This window comes from Odontomachus brunneus, unplaced genomic scaffold, assembly GCF_010583005.1.
Source record: "Odontomachus brunneus isolate Ranch 3 - 2012 unplaced genomic scaffold, Obru_v1 Obru_scaffold_096, whole genome shotgun sequence".
Taxonomy (NCBI): Eukaryota; Metazoa; Arthropoda; class Insecta; order Hymenoptera; family Formicidae; genus Odontomachus; species Odontomachus brunneus.
The window spans coordinates 982,369-1,000,408 of record NW_022639546.1 but is presented as its reverse complement, the minus strand read 5'-3'; the positions used below and the strand labels follow the sequence as shown (position 1 = coordinate 1,000,408).

Below are 18,040 nucleotides of genomic sequence, written 5' to 3'. Positions count from 1 at the left end.
GATTTTCGATGCGAAGCTTCCCGTCTCTCGCTCATAAAATTGAAAACATTAATCAGTGATTCCTTTTACATCGACACGTGGTCGCGAATCCGTAGAGAAGAGGCCGGATTTTTAGCCGGAGCTATTCAATTTTCACATTATGGAGCGCCAATGTCGCGCACCCCACAATAGCGAGAGAGGGCGGACGCGAGCGCACGCATCGTTCGAATTTCGCGTTTTAAAATTCTCACCTATCGAATCCGCGTGCATCGCGCTTACACGCGAAGGCGAGACACGTGGAAAGGAAGGCGAAAAGAGGAAAAAAACTGTGAGGGAAATAAAAACGCGCTCTTCGAATGTGTTACTCGATACATTTCGAAATAAACAGAATCGATAACAGTGCACTCGGTCGCTTCGTAACTGCGCGCCGCGCGGATAACTTTCACCGATACTCGCGCACCATAATGCCGAATATGAGATCGCAAATCGAAACGACAATACGAACGACGGCGCTCGGTATGTCGTTTTGTATCCGACCGAGCGGCAGGGGGGAAGGGGGGGAGGGTGGAGAGAAATAAAAGAGAAACGGAGAAATCCCCGGCAACGCCGTTGCCGCGGTTGCTCGCGGTTCGCGAGGTAAAACAACTTGGATTCGCGGCGCATGCAAGGCGCGAAATTACGTCAAGAAGTGCGAATGGAGTTTTCGCCGACGGTGTGCGCGAGAAGTTGTACGCGAACTACTTCTCCGTATTCGGAACTTGCCGCGGTACTTTTCCGACGGTGCGAGACGTAGCTTAGCTTCGGTGTATCAAATTGTTGTGTTTATTCGCCATACAAAATTGATCGGTGCCGGGCTGAAGACAGCTCTCGCGCGATCTCCCGCCATCTCCGCCGTGCGAAATTCACGAGCTCGCGACGACAATGTCGAAGATCACCTCTCCGCGTTGCGTTACCTGCAACTAACGAGACGCATGTACAAGTGCGAAATCCTCGACGGCGGTTTAATCTCATTAGCGTCCCGCTGAAAATACAGCGCGCGAGCTCGCGCGTGCACACAGAAAAGCGCATACTGCATTCGGGTAAACGTTACTTGTTTCAAGTATTTCGTAGGTTTGTACAGAGTGCTAAAAAAAGCATTCAATATTCATACGCTAGATAGTACGCACCATACTGAGTAAAAGTGTCCTGGTAAACATAGATATGCGACACGCACATGTTTAGTTATTAACAGAAGAAGTTTGATATACTGTTGTACACGGTCATGCACCAATCTTTCTTCATTGGTAAACATCTATATGCTTATTTGGAAAATGGTAGAGGACTTTTTTGTTCAGTTGGAATTAATCTACTTGATACATACCTGACATATTTGACTAAACATAAGTGTACAGTGGTAGACATCAAAGCTCATTGTATTCATGAGTCTTTTTTGACTAATGACTTAGAATTTCATGTAATTATTCGCAAAATGGTAAAGGAATTTTTTGAATACCGGATATGCTGTATATGGAAATTGAATGGAAACATTCACAAAATGTCTGTAATCACCGAAACAAATGTTCACATCGTATGCGACATCACGTAGAAGACATTAAATTATTCATGACAATAATATACAAATTGCTTATGTCTCAGATCAAAAAATTTTCGGCTCACATTTTTTTTCTATGGTAATATGCTCTCTTAAAGTGAATCAGTGAATAGATACTGAGTTCAGTTATGAATATAGCACTGAGCAGTTTCAGTGCTGTACTTATAGCTGTAAATCAGTGATGTTCAATGATGTTTCACTGATTCACTTTAAGAGAGTGGTGTACTATTTACCATATGAATGCTTTTTCTTAATAAGCCGTATATCCGCCAAATTATCACAAGTTCGTCACGAGTGGCAAATTTATATTCAAGATACATTCTGAATCCTCCGGTAAGCTCAGCGCTTCAATATTCAATTAAAATAAATATGCTCACTACATAAAGTCGAACTAACGAATTTCTCGGATGAACTTTTATGATATTCTCGTAAAGAGAATAAATTCTTCTGCTGCATACATGATAATGAGCTCTCCCACAATTTGTCGTGAGTATATTTGAGGATTATGATGGAGAACATATCCTTTGCTGAAGATAAGCTTCACTTCAAAGAGGGAGAGTAAACTGAGTAATCGCCTTTCTTAGAATGATATTTTTCCCTGTGTACGCCGTGCGGCGGAATTAAAGCTCGGTATACAGCGCATCGTTGTTAAATCATCGCGGATACACGGGCGATTAATCGCGCGACTGTAAAACAGATGAATTTACCGAGCAGCAGCTGATGCAGCTGCCTCCTCGGCAGCTGTTTCCATTACCCACCAACGCTCGCTCACATGAGCGCAAATCGATCGGGAAAACCCCGGCTAATTACGATCGGGTATCGTACTAATCAACACGCATGATACGGCCATCGAATCGTTTCATAAGGCACTCCCGAGGCTTATTAACGTGCGAAGTATGATAATGCGAAATACGAACATCATCAGCCTAATTGTGCGTCGCACATTATATCGACGATACGGGCAGAACAATTATGAATCATTTAACACGTATCTGGAAGATGCTCCGAGAAGTTTCGACGAATATCGAATTTCGTTATCGAGTCTTTGTTGCGCCCACAAATGACTGCATGATTCAATGGAATGCAAGAATAGACTCGATAACGGCGATCGAAGTGTTTATCTTTTTCTAAATCGGCCATAGTTAGGCAAGAATAATTCAACCCACGGAATTATAATCTTCGAATTTTTGCTTTATGTGAGTAGTGTTTCTACAAACGAGATATATCCAAGTCTTATTTCATATTAAAATTAATTTAAAAGTTTTTTTCCACCACACAGTTGCGTCATTTTTTTATTAATTATGTCTTTTTATTCATTTCTAAGAGTTAAATTTGTCAGTGAATAACCTTAAGAAGAACAAATTGATCATGCTTGACTTCTTGAACGATTACAGAGAACCTCGATGCTGTCTATATTTCTTTTAAATCATATATCACATTTTTATCTACATTGTTTTCGAAACTGGTCTGCAAATCTAAATAAAATTTCACTTTTATGAGGTAAAAATACCAATACCCGCACCTAATTCTTTGTTCTTCAAAACGAATGTTTAGGTTTTTGAATCCAGAGAAAATATATTTATACACATATTAATATATATATACTATATTAAACATTTAAATACTCGTATTTAAAGATCAAAATATTAAAAATGTTCAGGATTAGAAATATGTGTCCAGATATTGGCACTTTCATTTTATTTCATCTAACAACTCCAAAAAAAATCGTCTCTTGATTATTCTAGCGTATACATCACATTAACGAAGAAACATTAACGAAGTGATTTCCCGTTTCTGGCATTATAATCCAGCACAGTCGCATTAATCGAACGGGAATCGCGAAAAAAGGAGATACGAAGTTAATTAGTGCGAGCAGAACGCAGGAACATCTCTAATTAGCGGCCCATAAACTCGAATTGCCGATAACAGCGAGTGCGGCCAATAAGCGTATAGTTTATCCTGCTCTTAACGAGCCGCTAATTAGAAAATATTTGTGGGCGACTTCGTAGCAATATCTCACGGCGAGCGATACGAGAGGAACAGTGATATTTAGCAATCCGGCTGTTCTAACCGTTGAAATGTAATTAGAGAGAATTGCCGTCGCGCTGCTTGGGCTATTTAGTCTGAATGTACGCGTGAAATATCGCGCAACCGTTGATACGAATCTGTGCAGAATTGTGTACAGTGCATGGGGGAAGGGGATGGAGGTAACTCGACCTTTATTAGCATGCCGCGCGATTGTAATTAGCCGAGTTTTTCCGATCGATTCGTACACGTGAGCGTGCCTCCGCGAGCAATGAAGCAGCTGACGCCACAGTAATTAGCTGATGCATCTCACATGTTACATGTTATATTCGAATATTAGTACAGCAGTTGCCTCCGTGTCTTATGAATTTGTCGCTCGTTCAAAAGTGCAACAACGAGACAGCAATAATATCACATTATGACAATAGACCGCGTTAACACTTGGATATGTATGAACAGGACACAGAGAGTCGCGAGAAATCTTCCTTTCAAACCTAATATACTCTAATGTGCCCTTTGCTTTCCATTTTTCTCTATCTTTTTCTAGTTTAAAGCTTGATCTACAATGTACTCTTTGATAACTGTTTCTTTCTCTTTATCTCTTTCTGATTTAAACCTTTAGCCTTTAGTTAAAAAGAAATCAAGAGTAAAAAACAGGAGGCAAAGAGCACATTGTAAATCAGGCTTAAGGCTTGTTACGTTTCTGCGTAACTTTTTTTTAATTTAGTAATGTAAAATTTTGATTAAATGAACCGAATTCAAATCTCTCACTCACTTTATAACTTATATCTTAGATAGCAAGTTAAAACCTAAATAGTTTGTTATCCCAAGACATTGCTCAAATAAAAAATCATCTATTGTTAGTTTTCATATTGCCTAGCACTTCCAATCTAACTTATCTGTCCTCAGTTTTCGTTTGTCAGTCCCGTCGGCTCTATCGAGTTCAATGAAAGCATTGAAAATTTTAGGTCGGTTGTTATCTCTTGGTAAGTTTCCTGATAGTCATAAATCATGTCTCTGTTAAATCATGCGTCTGTTAAATCATGTGTCTATCTTTATCCAATTTAAAGAAAAAACGAAGACAGACATATGATATGACATATAACTGTCAGGTAGCTTACCAAGAAGTTGAAACCGATTCTTCAGAAGAAATATCTTCGTTTCAAGTTAAACAAAGGTAACAATCTTCATTCATACTATCTTCTCAAAACAAATACTCATCACACACAAACATTTCTTATACACACACACATGCACGCACGTACGCCACGCACGCCACACACACACACACACACACACACACACACACACACATACACACTCACAAATTTCTCCAGGATAAATTGATTAAATCCATTGACCTAATCATTGACTAAAAATGACAAACATGCAATTAATCACACGCGCCCACGACGTGACAGGTTTAAAGTTTAAGTCAGAAAAAGGTAAAGAGAAAGAAACAGAAAGCGCACATTGTAGATTAAGCCTTAAACTTGGGAATAATGAACAAAACGATCAATCATGCAACAAAATGTGACGGCGGATCTGCGCGTGAGTTCGCATTGTCGGATGTTGCCAAGCGCACCGCGCAAAATCAATGAACCACCGAAGTGCCGTACGGCCGAGGTGATCGGCGATTGTTTAAATTTGCGTGCAAATTGGCGCACTATGCGATCGTAATTAGTTGCGATTCTCTTTTTTCTCGCGATCGATCCGCGGATTCGCGTGTGAATAAACGTTCACGAGAAGGAGAAGCGATAAAACATCGGTGGCGAAAGCGCAACGGCCACACATCCATTTTTCAAATGCGGCTGCACGACTAATGATACTGCTACTCAAAGAGGGAGATCTGCGAGAGTGAGAAAAAATATTGATTCTCTCGCGTTGCCGTCTTTGCAGTCATATGCTCTACGAGAACGCGGAAAGTTGCTTATCGTGGCCATACTATTGCCTATGGCGTTTCTGTTTTCGTTTTTCAGCGGTGAGAAAACTATACTTTCGCCCGACTGTGTGTGTATACATGTATGTAGTGAGATATAACTTAAACCGAAATACCGCTGTGGTCCAAATGTGGTCTCGCTATGTTTTTTGCGCTGCGAGAATTAAATTTCCACTCAGCAAATTGAAACCGCGCTAGCATCTGACAAACTTTAATGGATTCAAACGGATACATTTTTCCGTCACTCTTAGCGTGACACCAAAGTATACGTGACCAAAAATTGTGTATATTACTTATTTAAGATGTTAATTGCATGTTTACGCGATAAATTTAGGAAATTACTAAAAAATACCGTAACTTTATAAATATGTAAAACCACACCTTGCATTACATGCTGCTGTTTTATGCATTTATACGATTCGTGTGTGAAATATACGTCCTTATAATTGTCCATTTACTCGCAATGATTCGATATTATTATGTTCGTTATCACCATTACGCTTTAATCAATGCTCTGTCGTGCTGGATGCGTTTTCATGAAATTATTAATAATTAATAATAAAAATAGTACTATTTCACATGTATGTATGTGTGTGTATTTTCTCCTTTTATTTCATATTCGCATTACATAATATTCTACTAATTAAAATAAAATATATATTTCTGAAGTCAATTAAAAAAAAATAGAGAATAATTTCTTAAAATTAAAAATATAGAATAATAAAAACAGAATAATTTTCTGAAGTAAAAATATCTCCTTTTAGTAAGATTTTATCCGCTATAAATTATACAGTATCCTCTATGCATTGCAAAATTATTTTATACTATATTAATTGTAGAAAATATATTTTCTAATGTTATATTGTTAACGTTTTATTAATGTTAACATAATTGTGATATTAAAATACAGGAATGACAAAGAAATTAATGATTAATTGTATATATGTGTACATATATATAAAAATCAATGTTTATGTTTGTGCCTCACCGGTGATATGAAAACAAATTGTGACAGGCAAAATATCTGTATAAATATTACGGAAAGCGATACCGATTTGTTTGCTTGTATTTTCAGTCTTATTTAATTCCGCAGTTAATTAATTTCTATGAAAACTGTGTAACCTTTAACGTTATCCAATTTATCCGATCTCTCCGAAGCCGACGCGTGCATTACTTTATATTATGAGTGTCCCTTTAAACGATTTTGCTTACTTACGTTGAAATTCCAGCAATTTCTCTCGGCGCACCGTCGCACCGTTACGAACCGCGATGTTTCCTCGTTACGTTAAAATTTTCCTCGAACTAGTTAGCGGAATAAAATTGCATGACGTATCGCGAAACTGTTGGTAAAGTAGCAGGCGGGGAACTTTTCTACTCGTTGTCGAAGCATATCTCACGATCTGCGTCGTGCGCAACAGAATGAGAGCAGATACGCAAATTTATGCAATGTGTCGCCGCATCGGCATGAAACCAAAGATTTCATAAATTACCGGAAAATCAATAAACATAGCTACGTCAATTATACACATTCCCTAAGACAAACCATCTAAGCACGTTGCTTACTTATTACACTTTTCACTTGGTGCCGCACGTTGTTCCAAGTAAAATTATTTTCCAATAACCCCATCGTCTCTACGTTTGTCTTCATCTCATTAAGGTCAACGTCTTTAAATACCTAAAAATGATTCGAAGCGCATCAGATGTTACGTCGGTTGTACTTCTTAAATGTATTGTACAATGCATCTAAATACACGAACATTAAGTAGTCTCTTCTCGGCATCTAAAATTATTAATTTTACGAAGATCGTAAATATTCGTCTTAATTAAACTGAAATTGAGAAATAAACAAAATCAATAAATAATAGAGCAATTGTTACATTATTTATACAAGATTGAATACTAAAAATACAGAAAAATAGTTGATAAGTAGATAGTTAATGTGTAGGTAACGCCACTGATTTGGCAACGAAACTGAAATGTAACTTGCATAAATTTATTCAACTGTCACTGCCAAGCGAATGAACTGAGATATTTTTTTACGTTCATCTACTGTATCCTAATATACTACTGAATGATGGATGTTTACGAGACTGCTGCGTGGAATACATAATGGTAAAGTATGATACCGATGCACACGCTAACTACAATGAAAGATGTCTTCTGTCGTGTTGCCTGCTCGAAATATGCTACGTTGAATATATTCTAATGCACGATATTTTTTGCCGAGGTGAAATACAGGGATGCTGTATATAGTCTATCCACAGACAGGCTGAGAGTTTTAACCTCCTTGCAACAGAAAAAATATTAATTATCGATGTAACACAAGAAATGTAACATACATATGATAATTTCTCACAAAATAATACTCGTGAGACGACTTGTCAAAGTTCACGCAAGCGTAATCGCTCTTTTCATCACTCGAATACTTCAATCCAGTGCTAGCACTCGTGCAACACGTTTGGTCGTTGGCGAAAACATTAGTCGCATTAATCTTAAGTTCGATGTATCAACTATGGAGTAAGTGGTAAAGTATAAATCTCTAATAACCTGATTGCCTGATAAATTATATGCTACCGACTTAAAAGAGCTATAAAAAGGATAATATACAGAATGAATTGAAAGTTTCCAATAAGAATATAACGAAGAGAACTTGTCACACTCACTTACTATATTTCGATGTACTATTAAATGATGTATTTACGTCACTGTTGCGTACATTACGGTAAAATAAGATACCGATGTACTCGCCAACTGCAAGTAAAAAACATTATTTTTGTGATGTCCGTTCGACATAGGTAGCGTTGAATATATTTCATTATATTATATACTTTTTACCGTTGCAAAACACTGTAAAGATGAGGTAAATAATCCACCCACATGCAACCCGAAAGTTTTGTTACCTCTTTGTATCAAAAACAATATTAGTTTCTGCACATGTAAGGGCGCTGCATACCACATCACTCTGTATCTACAACATAATGACTAAAATATAAATTCGAGAAAAGTAAGAAGAGATAAAACAATGATGTTCACATATGTGCGCGCTTTGGAAATAATATTAAGCTTTACTTTCATTAGTTTTATTATTGGTCTACAAAAAGGTCACATAAGAAGTACACGATTGTAATCAATATTGTAAAAATAATGTATTTCTTACGCAGTTAAATATACTTGATCATTGTGATCTGTAATTTCCTGTCCGATTTCGTTGGAGAAAAACATACATGTAAGAATGAGAATTACACATATGAAACGAAATAAAAGTTCCTCTTTATTGCCTCCGGATGATGCAAGCTGAACGACCTAAGAGCAAATAATGTCAAGCTCATAAATATCAATAGTTATGAGTGATATTACTTGTATAAACTACCAATCTAATCTAATAATATCAAAATTTTTTTCACTCTCAATTGTTTTTACACGCACAATACAATTTAAAAACTTTAATTTATAATAGTTATGTTTCTCTATTTTTGTTATCAGTAAGTTCGTATATTGAGATATTAACTCCCCTCATTCATAGACACGTTTAAAGTCCGGAAAAACTCACTCGAAAAAGATTAAGACTCAAGATAACCACGCCTAACGCAATGAGAAGAAAGAAAGTCCTCTCAAAGCTGGATATTAGAAAACTGGAGTATCTTTAAGAATATAAGAGAATGTTATCACATTTATTTTAGATAAGTGTTATCAAATAAATACCGACTTCATAGCTTTACGATGAATGTCTACCGCATAGATCATCCTCTTAAAAATCACATTCTGGTCTTTTAGATTAACATTTTCTCGCTTATTGTTTGTAATTGCTCGTTCTATGCGATAACTGTAAATAATTTTCTCGCTATAATTATATAACTTTCTTTTTATTTATTCAACGTGCGAAAATACACTAATAAAAATCATGACTTTACTATATATTGCTATTGGCTTCATCACCTGGCGATACTAAACATTCCACAGGCATGTTTAAGAAACACCAGAAGTAGCGTTCCTTTTGCTACCACTACAAACATTCCTATGCAAATTGCTATGTTCGCATGCAATATAATTAAGAAAGAATACTTTTCTTGATCAACAAAGTACTCCGTCACGATGAACGTTTTGCGACGGAACAAAGATTTGTTCAGGAACAAAAAAATGCCAAGAATGCGTGGCCAAATTGGTTGAGCAATAGTAATGATTTGAAAAAACACGGTCACCACTAAGGACATTTTAAAAAATACAATGATATAAATTGATGTTTTTTAATAATCAATAGTAAAGAATTATTGTAAAACGAAATTTATTCAAAATATAACTTCTCTATTATGTGTGTAGTCTGACAGAAAGCTGATCATCGAAATATTTCAATTTGTTACATTTAATAATAACTTAAATATCATACGTCATCGTTAAAATACATTTACTCCCGTAAGTCCTTATTAAGATATTAATTAGATACTTTTTAATATAACTTCAAAGTTTGCACACATACGTGCAAGATAGTGAAATGGTTACCCTACTTTTTATAGCGATTATAATCCATTATATATCGTAATGTATCAGTAAGTATGAAGAGGGTTATCTTACGTGTAAGAATAATAGTAATTTGTCTCGCTCGATAACCATATCTTTTTATAATTGCAATTTCATTCTCGTCCTTCAACTCATTACAAATTTCCTGTAATCTTCCCATTAAACATGTTACCTGTTATAGTAATTATTATTATAACAATAAATTATATTGTATGATGTTAAAGAATGATTTATTAAAGAATTCTAAAAAATGTCTATGTAGAAAAATTCACGAGTAGATAACACTTAGTTAAATATGCCACAAAAAATTTCAACTTACAGTTCGCATATTAATCCAGGACGAAAGAAAATTAACCAATAAAAAACAGCATAATAATATGCTGCAGAAAACATTTATGAGAAGATCGGAAGTGCATTCTGCAGTTAGAAGGCCTGTAGTCTACAGGCAATACATTTTTTTTAATAACGATATTAAAAACTATTTCTTTATTTAACTACCAAAGTGCAAATTTAAAATAGTCTATTGCCCTCATATCTATGATAAAATAACATAATTAACTTTATATAAAAAAAGTTATAAATCTTATGTTGAGTAAAAATTACATTATGAGCTGTATTAAAAAATTAATTCTGAACGTTAATAATAAATAACGTTTAATCAATAAGTCCGACTGGTGTTTATGTCACTTTTCAAAAACTGCTGATGCATCTTACTATATATATGTTCAATGTTAAATAGTATAGTGCAGTTACATGCAACAATCATATTATAGTTTACATATTTTTGAAATCAAAGTAGACATTTACTACAGAACTGTAGACAACTGTGCGGCCATTTCTATTACACAATACATGTGCAGTTACAGTATAGACATACCTGAAATATTATAAAACTCATCAGTATAGCAAAAAGTATGATAGTCTGGAGTCGGACAAGTGTTGATCGCTCATAAGGCCATAAGCCAAGTACTAGCAGAAGAGTTCGATTAATAGAAAAATGTTCAGTTTCAACAGAGATCATTTCGCTACGAGTATCAAGACGCGTTTGACTGTAGGAAGTCAACGAAATTTTTGCAAGATCCTCTTATTTCAACCGTTTAAACTATTATTCTATAATTCTCTTCCGTTCAATATAAATTCGAGTGCAAATTATATAATGAAAAGTAACTGTAGGCTTACGATGCGTAATATCTCTATGAGATCGAGACACATGCACTTTCGTGACTTTGAAGGGGCGAAGGCTGGCTATCGATCTGACACCGAGAGAAATTCAACATATGCATATGTTTATTTCCCATAGAATAACACTCACGAAACGACTTGGTCATCTAAATGTCCACGCAAGCGCACTTGCATTCCAGTCGCGCACATGGTTCATTCTAAAGCCAGCAACCACGAGACACACATGGTTATGGGGAGACACATCAGCCGATCCGACGCAATATAGCAAGATACCATCCACGGAATTATAGACGGTAAAATATTGATCTAATAATTTAAATGTTTTTACAAAGCTTTCTTCGGAGAAATTCACTAACTTGCACGCATACATTAATGAACACCAAATATCATCCAACGCGTACTTACTGTACTCCCAAATATTATTAAACGTTGTAAATTTGCGTCACTTAACGTGCGTCACTTGCGTAAAATAACGATAAAATAAGATACCGATGTACTTGCAAATCATAATATAAATAAGTTTTCTTTTTTTTATGACAACATGAAATTTTGGAATTACAGCAATTTTAAACTAAACATTTTTTACATTCTTACAATCACATTATTTTTTTTTACTACTGCGCGTATTTAAATATCATGAAATATTTTACCACTCACGTTCGAAGATGTATTTAATTAATAGTGCGGAAAAACTCACTCAAAAGAGATTAAGACTTAAACAATCAAATAAAACTTAAGCACATCACATAAAATTAATAAGAAGGACAATCTTTCGAGACTAGAAACTAAAAAATTAGTGAGAGTACTTTGTAGAACAAGAAAATATTATGGAAGTAACAATTTTAATGAAAAGGTTAGATATATATTCAGCAATCATAAATGGTGTCATCTGCAAACAATAAATTTATTGAAAAGATAGCACACTCGAAATTGTGTTAACCAACTATAATAAATTCTGTTGTGTTGCCTATTCGGAATATCCTACAATCCATGATGTATTTTTTGCTGAGGGAAACCGTGAACAATCCATCCATACCCAAAATAGTAATTTTAATCTCTTTGCAACAAAAACAATATCAGTTATTCATGTAAAATGGGAAGAAATTCAATATATATTAATTTCTCATGAAATAACTCAAAAGACAACTAGCCGGTCGAAGTTCACACAAACATAGTCACTCTTTCTATCATTCAAGTGCCTCAGTCCAGTATGAATACTCGTCAGGCACGTTTGATCGTTGAGGAAAACGTCAGTCGCATTTGTCTCAAGCTCCACGTGTTAACTGTGGAATTAACGTCGGTAAAGTGTAAATCTCTAATTACTTGTGAATTTTTTTACTGTTACTAGTGCTAATATATTTCACGAACATGCCGAATTAATGTATATAATGTATATGATGCTCAAATCTATGATATTCAATAGTGAAACTATTCTAAAAAGTGTTCATTTTGCAGTCAATAGAGTGACTAAATTTCATAATTTTGCAAGAAAATAAATAAATCCGACGAATTGTGTGTGCCCAGCTCTTCTTTGAACACGGCGGCACCTGAACGATTTAATACATTTGTGTGTATCTGAGGAATGTTAAAGTCGTAAATGTGCTTGATTGTATTAAATGCTCACCAATTACTAGCCACGCGCGGTGTCTCACCTATATCCCATTCCTATACCCCACCTATATCCCGAATAAAATTATTTGCCGATAAAGTATAATCGAATCAGCACCATCTCGAAGCATATCTCACGATCTGCGTCGTGCGCAACAGAATGAGAGCAGATACGCAAATTTATGCAATGTGTCGCCGTATCGGCATGAAACCAAAGATTTCATAAAATACCGGACAATCAATAAACATAGCTACGTCAATTATACACATTCCTTAAGACAAACCATCTAAGCACGTTGCTCACTTATTACACTTTTCACTTGGTGCCGCACGTTGTTCCAAGTAAAATTATTTTCCAATAACCCCATCGTCTCTACGTTTGTTTTCATCTCATTAAGGTCAACGTCTTTAAATAGCTAAAAATGATTCGAAGCGCATCAGACGTTACGTCGGTTATATTTCTTAAATGTATTGTACAATGCATCTCTAAATATACACGAACATTAAGTAGTCTCTTCTCGGCATCTAAAATTATTAATTTTACGAAGATCGTAAATATTCGTCTTAATTAAACTGAAATTGAGAAATAAACAAAATCAATAAATAATAGAGCAATTGTTACATTATTTATACAAGATTGAATACTAAAAATACAGAAAAATAGTTGATAAGTAGATAGTTAATGTGTAGGTAACGCCACTGATTTGGCAACGAAACTGAAATGTAACTTGCATAAATTTATTCAACTGTCACTGCCAAGCGAATGAACTGAGATATTTTTTTACGTTCATCTACTGTATCCTAATATACTACTGAATGATGGATGTTTACGAGACTGCTGCGTGGAATACATAATGGTAAAGTATGATACCGATGCACACGCTAACTACAATGAAAGATGTCTTCTGTCGTGTTGCCTGCTCGAAATATGCTACGTTGAATATATTCTAATGCATGATATTTTTTGCCGAGGTGAAATACAGGGATGCTGTATATAGTCTATTTACAGACAGGCTGAGAGTTTTAACCTCCTTGCAACAGAAAAAATATTAATTATCAATGTAACACAAGAAATGTAACATACATATGTTAATTTCTCACAAAATATTAATAATACTCGTGAGACGACTTGTCAAAGTTCACGCAAGCGTAATCGCTCTTTTCATCACTCGAATACTTCATTCCAGTGCTAGCACTCGTGCAACACGTTTGGTCGTTGGCGAAAACATTAGTCGCATTTATCTTAAGTTCGACGTATCAACTATGGAGTAAGTGGTAAAATATAAATCTCTAATAACCTGATTGCCTGATAAATTATATGCTACCGACTAAAAAGAACTATAAAAAAGATAATATACAGAATGAATTAAAAGTTTCCAATAACAATATAACGAAGAGAACTTGTCACGCTCACTTACTACATTTCGATGTACTATTAAATGATGTATTTACGTCACTGTTGCGTCGAATACATTACGGTAAAATAAGATACTGATGTACTCGCCAACTGCAAGTAAAAAACATTATTTTTGTGATGTCCGTTCGACATAGGTAGCGTTGAATATATTTCATTATATTATATACTTTTTACCGTTGCAAAACACTGTAAAGATGAGGTAAATAATCCACCCACATGCAACCCGAAAGTTTTGTTACCTCTTTGTATCAGAAACAATATTAGTTTCTGCACATGTAAGGGCGCTGCATACCACATCACTTTGTATCTACAATATAATGACTAAAATATAAATTCGAGAAAAGTAAGAAGAGATAAAACAATGATGTTCACATATGTGCGCGCTTTAGAAATAATATTAAGCTTTACTTTCATTAGTTTTATTATTGGTCTACAAAAAGGTCACATAAGAAGTATACGATTGTAATCAATATTGTAAAAATAATGTATTTCTTACGCAGTTAAATATACTTGATCATTGTGATCGGTAATTTCCTGTCCGATTTCGTTGCAGAAAAACATATATATAAGAATGAGAATTATACATATGAAACGAAATAAAAGTTCCTCTTTATTACTTCCGGATGATGCAAGCTGAACGACCTAAGAGCAAATAATGTCAAGCTCATAAATATCAATAGTTATAAGTGATATTACTTGTACAAACTACCAATCTAATCTAATAATATCAAAATTTTTTTCACTCTGACTTGTTTTTACACGCACAATACAATTTAAAAACTTTAATTTATAATAGTTATGTTTCTCTATTTTTGTTATCAGTAAGTTCGTATATTGAGATATTAACTCCCCTCATTCATAGACACGTTTAAAGTCCGGAAAAACTCACTCGAAAAAGATTAAGACTCAAGCTAACGACGCCTAACGCAATGAGAAGAAAGAAAGTCCTCTCAAAGCTGGATATTAGAAATCTGGAGTATCTTTAAGAATATAAGAGAATGTTATCACATTTATTTTAGATAAGTGTTATCAAATAAATACCGACTTCATAGCTTTACGATGAATGTCTACCGCATAGATCATCCTCTTAAAAATCACATTCTGGTCTTTTAGATTAACATTTTCTCGCTTATTGTTTGTAATTGCTCGTTCTATGCGATAACTGTAAATAATTTTCTCGCTATAATTATATAACTTTCTTTTTATTTAATCAACGTGCGAAAATACACTAATAAAAATCATGATTTCACTATATATTGCTATTGGCTTCATCACCTGGCGATACTAAACATTCCACAGGCATGGTTAAGAGACACCAGAAGCAGCGTTTTTGTTGCTACCATTGCAAACGTTCCTATGAAAACTGCTATGTTCGTATGCAACATGATTAAGTAAGAATATTTTTCTTGATCGACAAAGTACTCGGTCAAGATTAACGTTTTGCGACGGTACAAAGATTCGTTCAGGAACAAAAAAATGCCAAGAACGCGTGGCCAAATTGGCTGAGCAATAATTACGATTTCAGGGAACGTGTATAACACTAAGGACATTAAAAAAAATGTAATAATATAAATTAGTGTTTTTTAAAAATCATTAGTAAAGAATTACTGTAAAACGAAATGTACTCAAAATATAACTTCTCTATTATGTTTGTAGGCTGACAGAAAATTGATTATCGAAATATTTCAATTTCTGTTATTTTTAATAATAACTTAAATATCATACGTAATCGTTAAAATACATTTACACCAGTAACTCCTTATTAAGATATTAATTAGATATTTTTTAATATAACTTAAAAGTTTGCACACATACGTGCAAGATAGTGAAATGGTTACCCGACTTTTTATAGCGATTATAATCCATTATATATCGTAATGTATCAGTAAGTATGAAGAGGGTTATCTTACGTGTAAGAATAATAGTAATTTGTCTCGCTCGATAACCATATCTTTTTATAATTGCAATTTCATTCTCGTCCTTCAACTCATTACAAATTTCCTGTAATCTTTCCATTAAACATGTTACCTGTTATAGTAATAATATATTATAACAATAAATAATATTGTGTGATGTTAAAGAATGACTTATTAAAGAATTCTAAAAAATGTCTATGTAGAAAAATTCACGAGTAGATAACACTTAGTTAAATATGCCACAAAAAATTTCAACTTACAGTTCGCATATTAATCCAGAACGAAAGAAAATTAACCAATAAAACACAGCATAATAATGTGCTGCAGAAAACATTTATGAGAAGATCGGAAGTGCATTCTGCAGTTAGAAGGACTGTAGTCTACAGGCAATACATTTTTTTTAATAACGATATTAAAAACTATTTCTTTATTTAACTACCAAAGTGCAAATTTAAAATAATCTATTGCCCTCATATCTATGATAAAATAACATAATTAACTTTATATAAAAAAAGTTATAAATCTTATGTTGAGTAAATATTACATTATGAGCTATATTAAAAAATTAATTCTGAACGTTAATAATAAATAACGTTTAATCAATAAGTCCAACTGGTGTTTATGTCACTTTTCAAAAACTGCTGATGCATCTTACTATATATATGTTCAATGTTAAATAGTATAGTGCAGTTACATGCAACAATCATATTATAGTTTACATATTTTTGAAGTCAAAGTAGACATTTACTACAGAACTGTAGACAACTGTGCGGCCATTTCTATTACACAATACATGTGCAGTTACAGTATAGACATACCTGAAATATTATAAAACTCATCAGTATAGCAAAAAGTATGATAGTCTGGAGTCGGACAAGTGTTGATCGCTCATAAGGCCATAAGCCAAGTACTAGCAGAAGAGTTCGATTAATAGAAAAATGTTCAGTTTCAACAGAGATCATTTCGCTACGAGTATCAAGACGCGTTTGACTGTAGGAAGTCAACGAAATTTTTGCAAGATCCTCTTATTTCAACCGTTTAAACTATTATTCTATAATTCTCTTCCGTTCAATATAAATTCGAGTGCAAATTATATAATGAAAAGTAACTGTAGGCTTACGATGCGTAATATCTCTATGAGATCGAGACACATGCACTTTCGTGACTTTGAAGGGGCGAAGGCTGGCTATCGATCTGACACCGAGAGAAATTCAACATATGCATATGTTTATTTCCCATAGAATAACACTCACGAAACGACTTGGTCATCTAAATGTCCACGCAAGCGCACTTGCATTCCAGTCGCGCACATGGTTCATTCTAAAGCCAGCAACCACGAGACACACATGGTTATGGGGAGACACATCAGCCGATCCGACGCAATATAGCAAGATACCATCCACGGAATTATAGACGGTAAAATATTGATCTAATAATTTAAATGTTTTTACAAAGCTTTCTTCGGAGAAATTCACTAACTTGCACGCATACATTAATGAACACCAAATATCATCCAACGCGTACTTACTGTACTCCCAAATATTATTAAACGTTGTAAATTTGCGTCACTTAACGTGCGTCACTTGCGTAAAATAACGATAAAATAAGATACCGATGTACTTGCAAATCATAATATAAATAAGTTTTCTTTTTTTTATGACAACATGAAATTTTGGAATTACAGCAATTTTAAACTAAACATTTTTTACATTCTTACAATCACATTATTTTTTTTTACTACTGCGCGTATTTAAATATCATGAAATATTTTACCACTCACGTTCGAAGATGTATTTAATTAATAGTGCGGAAAAACTCACTCAAAAGAGATTAAGACTTAAACAATCAAATAAAACTTAAGCACATCA

The 18,040-nt window shown here is 34.4% G+C and overlaps 2 protein-coding genes across 2 annotated transcripts; both read right to left on the bottom strand.

The window, feature by feature from the left end:
- Nucleotides 1-7,955: 7,955 nt before the first annotated feature.
- Nucleotides 7,956-9,360, bottom strand: LOC116848475. Its single transcript, XM_032824598.1, has 6 exons — nucleotides 9,241-9,360; nucleotides 9,085-9,175; nucleotides 8,692-8,837; nucleotides 8,370-8,502; nucleotides 8,202-8,285; nucleotides 7,956-8,121 (listed from the first exon to the last, which is right to left on the bottom strand). The coding sequence occupies exons 1-5, from the start codon at nucleotides 9,276-9,278 to the stop codon at nucleotides 8,232-8,234; spliced, it is 462 nt and encodes a 153-aa protein (XP_032680489.1). The 5' UTR covers nucleotides 9,279-9,360; the 3' UTR covers nucleotides 7,956-8,121; nucleotides 8,202-8,231.
- A 4,782-nt stretch (nucleotides 9,361-14,142) lies between these two features.
- Nucleotides 14,143-17,484, bottom strand: LOC116848468. The gene is made up of 10 exons (XM_032824583.1): nucleotides 17,426-17,484; nucleotides 16,991-17,162; nucleotides 16,433-16,552; nucleotides 16,167-16,284; nucleotides 15,532-15,796; nucleotides 15,302-15,418; nucleotides 15,146-15,236; nucleotides 14,753-14,898; nucleotides 14,431-14,563; nucleotides 14,143-14,346 (listed from the first exon to the last, which is right to left on the bottom strand). The coding sequence occupies exons 1-10, from the start codon at nucleotides 17,482-17,484 to the stop codon at nucleotides 14,293-14,295; spliced, it is 1,275 nt and encodes a 424-aa protein (XP_032680474.1). The 3' UTR covers nucleotides 14,143-14,292.
- Between the last annotated feature and the right edge of the window lie 556 nt (nucleotides 17,485-18,040).

Bases quoted from the DNA above. Each gene is read 5' to 3' on its own strand.
- LOC116848475 (XM_032824598.1), bottom strand. From the start codon at position 9,278: ATGATCTATGCGGTAGACATTCATCGTAAAGCTATGAA. The intron at 8,838-9,084 runs GTGAGTTTTTCC...ATTTGCTCTTAG, and splicing joins TGAGTCTTAATCTTTTTCGA to GTCGTTCAGCTTGCATCATC. The intron at 8,286-8,369 runs GTAAAAAGTATA...TTTTACTTGCAG, and splicing joins CTTTACAGTGTTTTGCAACG to TTGGCGAGTACATCGGTATC.
- LOC116848468 (XM_032824583.1), bottom strand. From the start codon at position 17,484: ATGTGCGCGACTGGAATGCAAGTGCGCTTGCGTGGACATTTAGATGAC. The intron at 15,797-16,166 runs GTAAGATAACCC...TAATGTCCTTAG, and splicing joins AATTACTATTATTCTTACAC to TGTTATACACGTTCCCTGAA. The intron at 14,347-14,430 runs GTAAAAAGTATA...TTTTACTTGCAG, and splicing joins CTTTACAGTGTTTTGCAACG to TTGGCGAGTACATCAGTATC.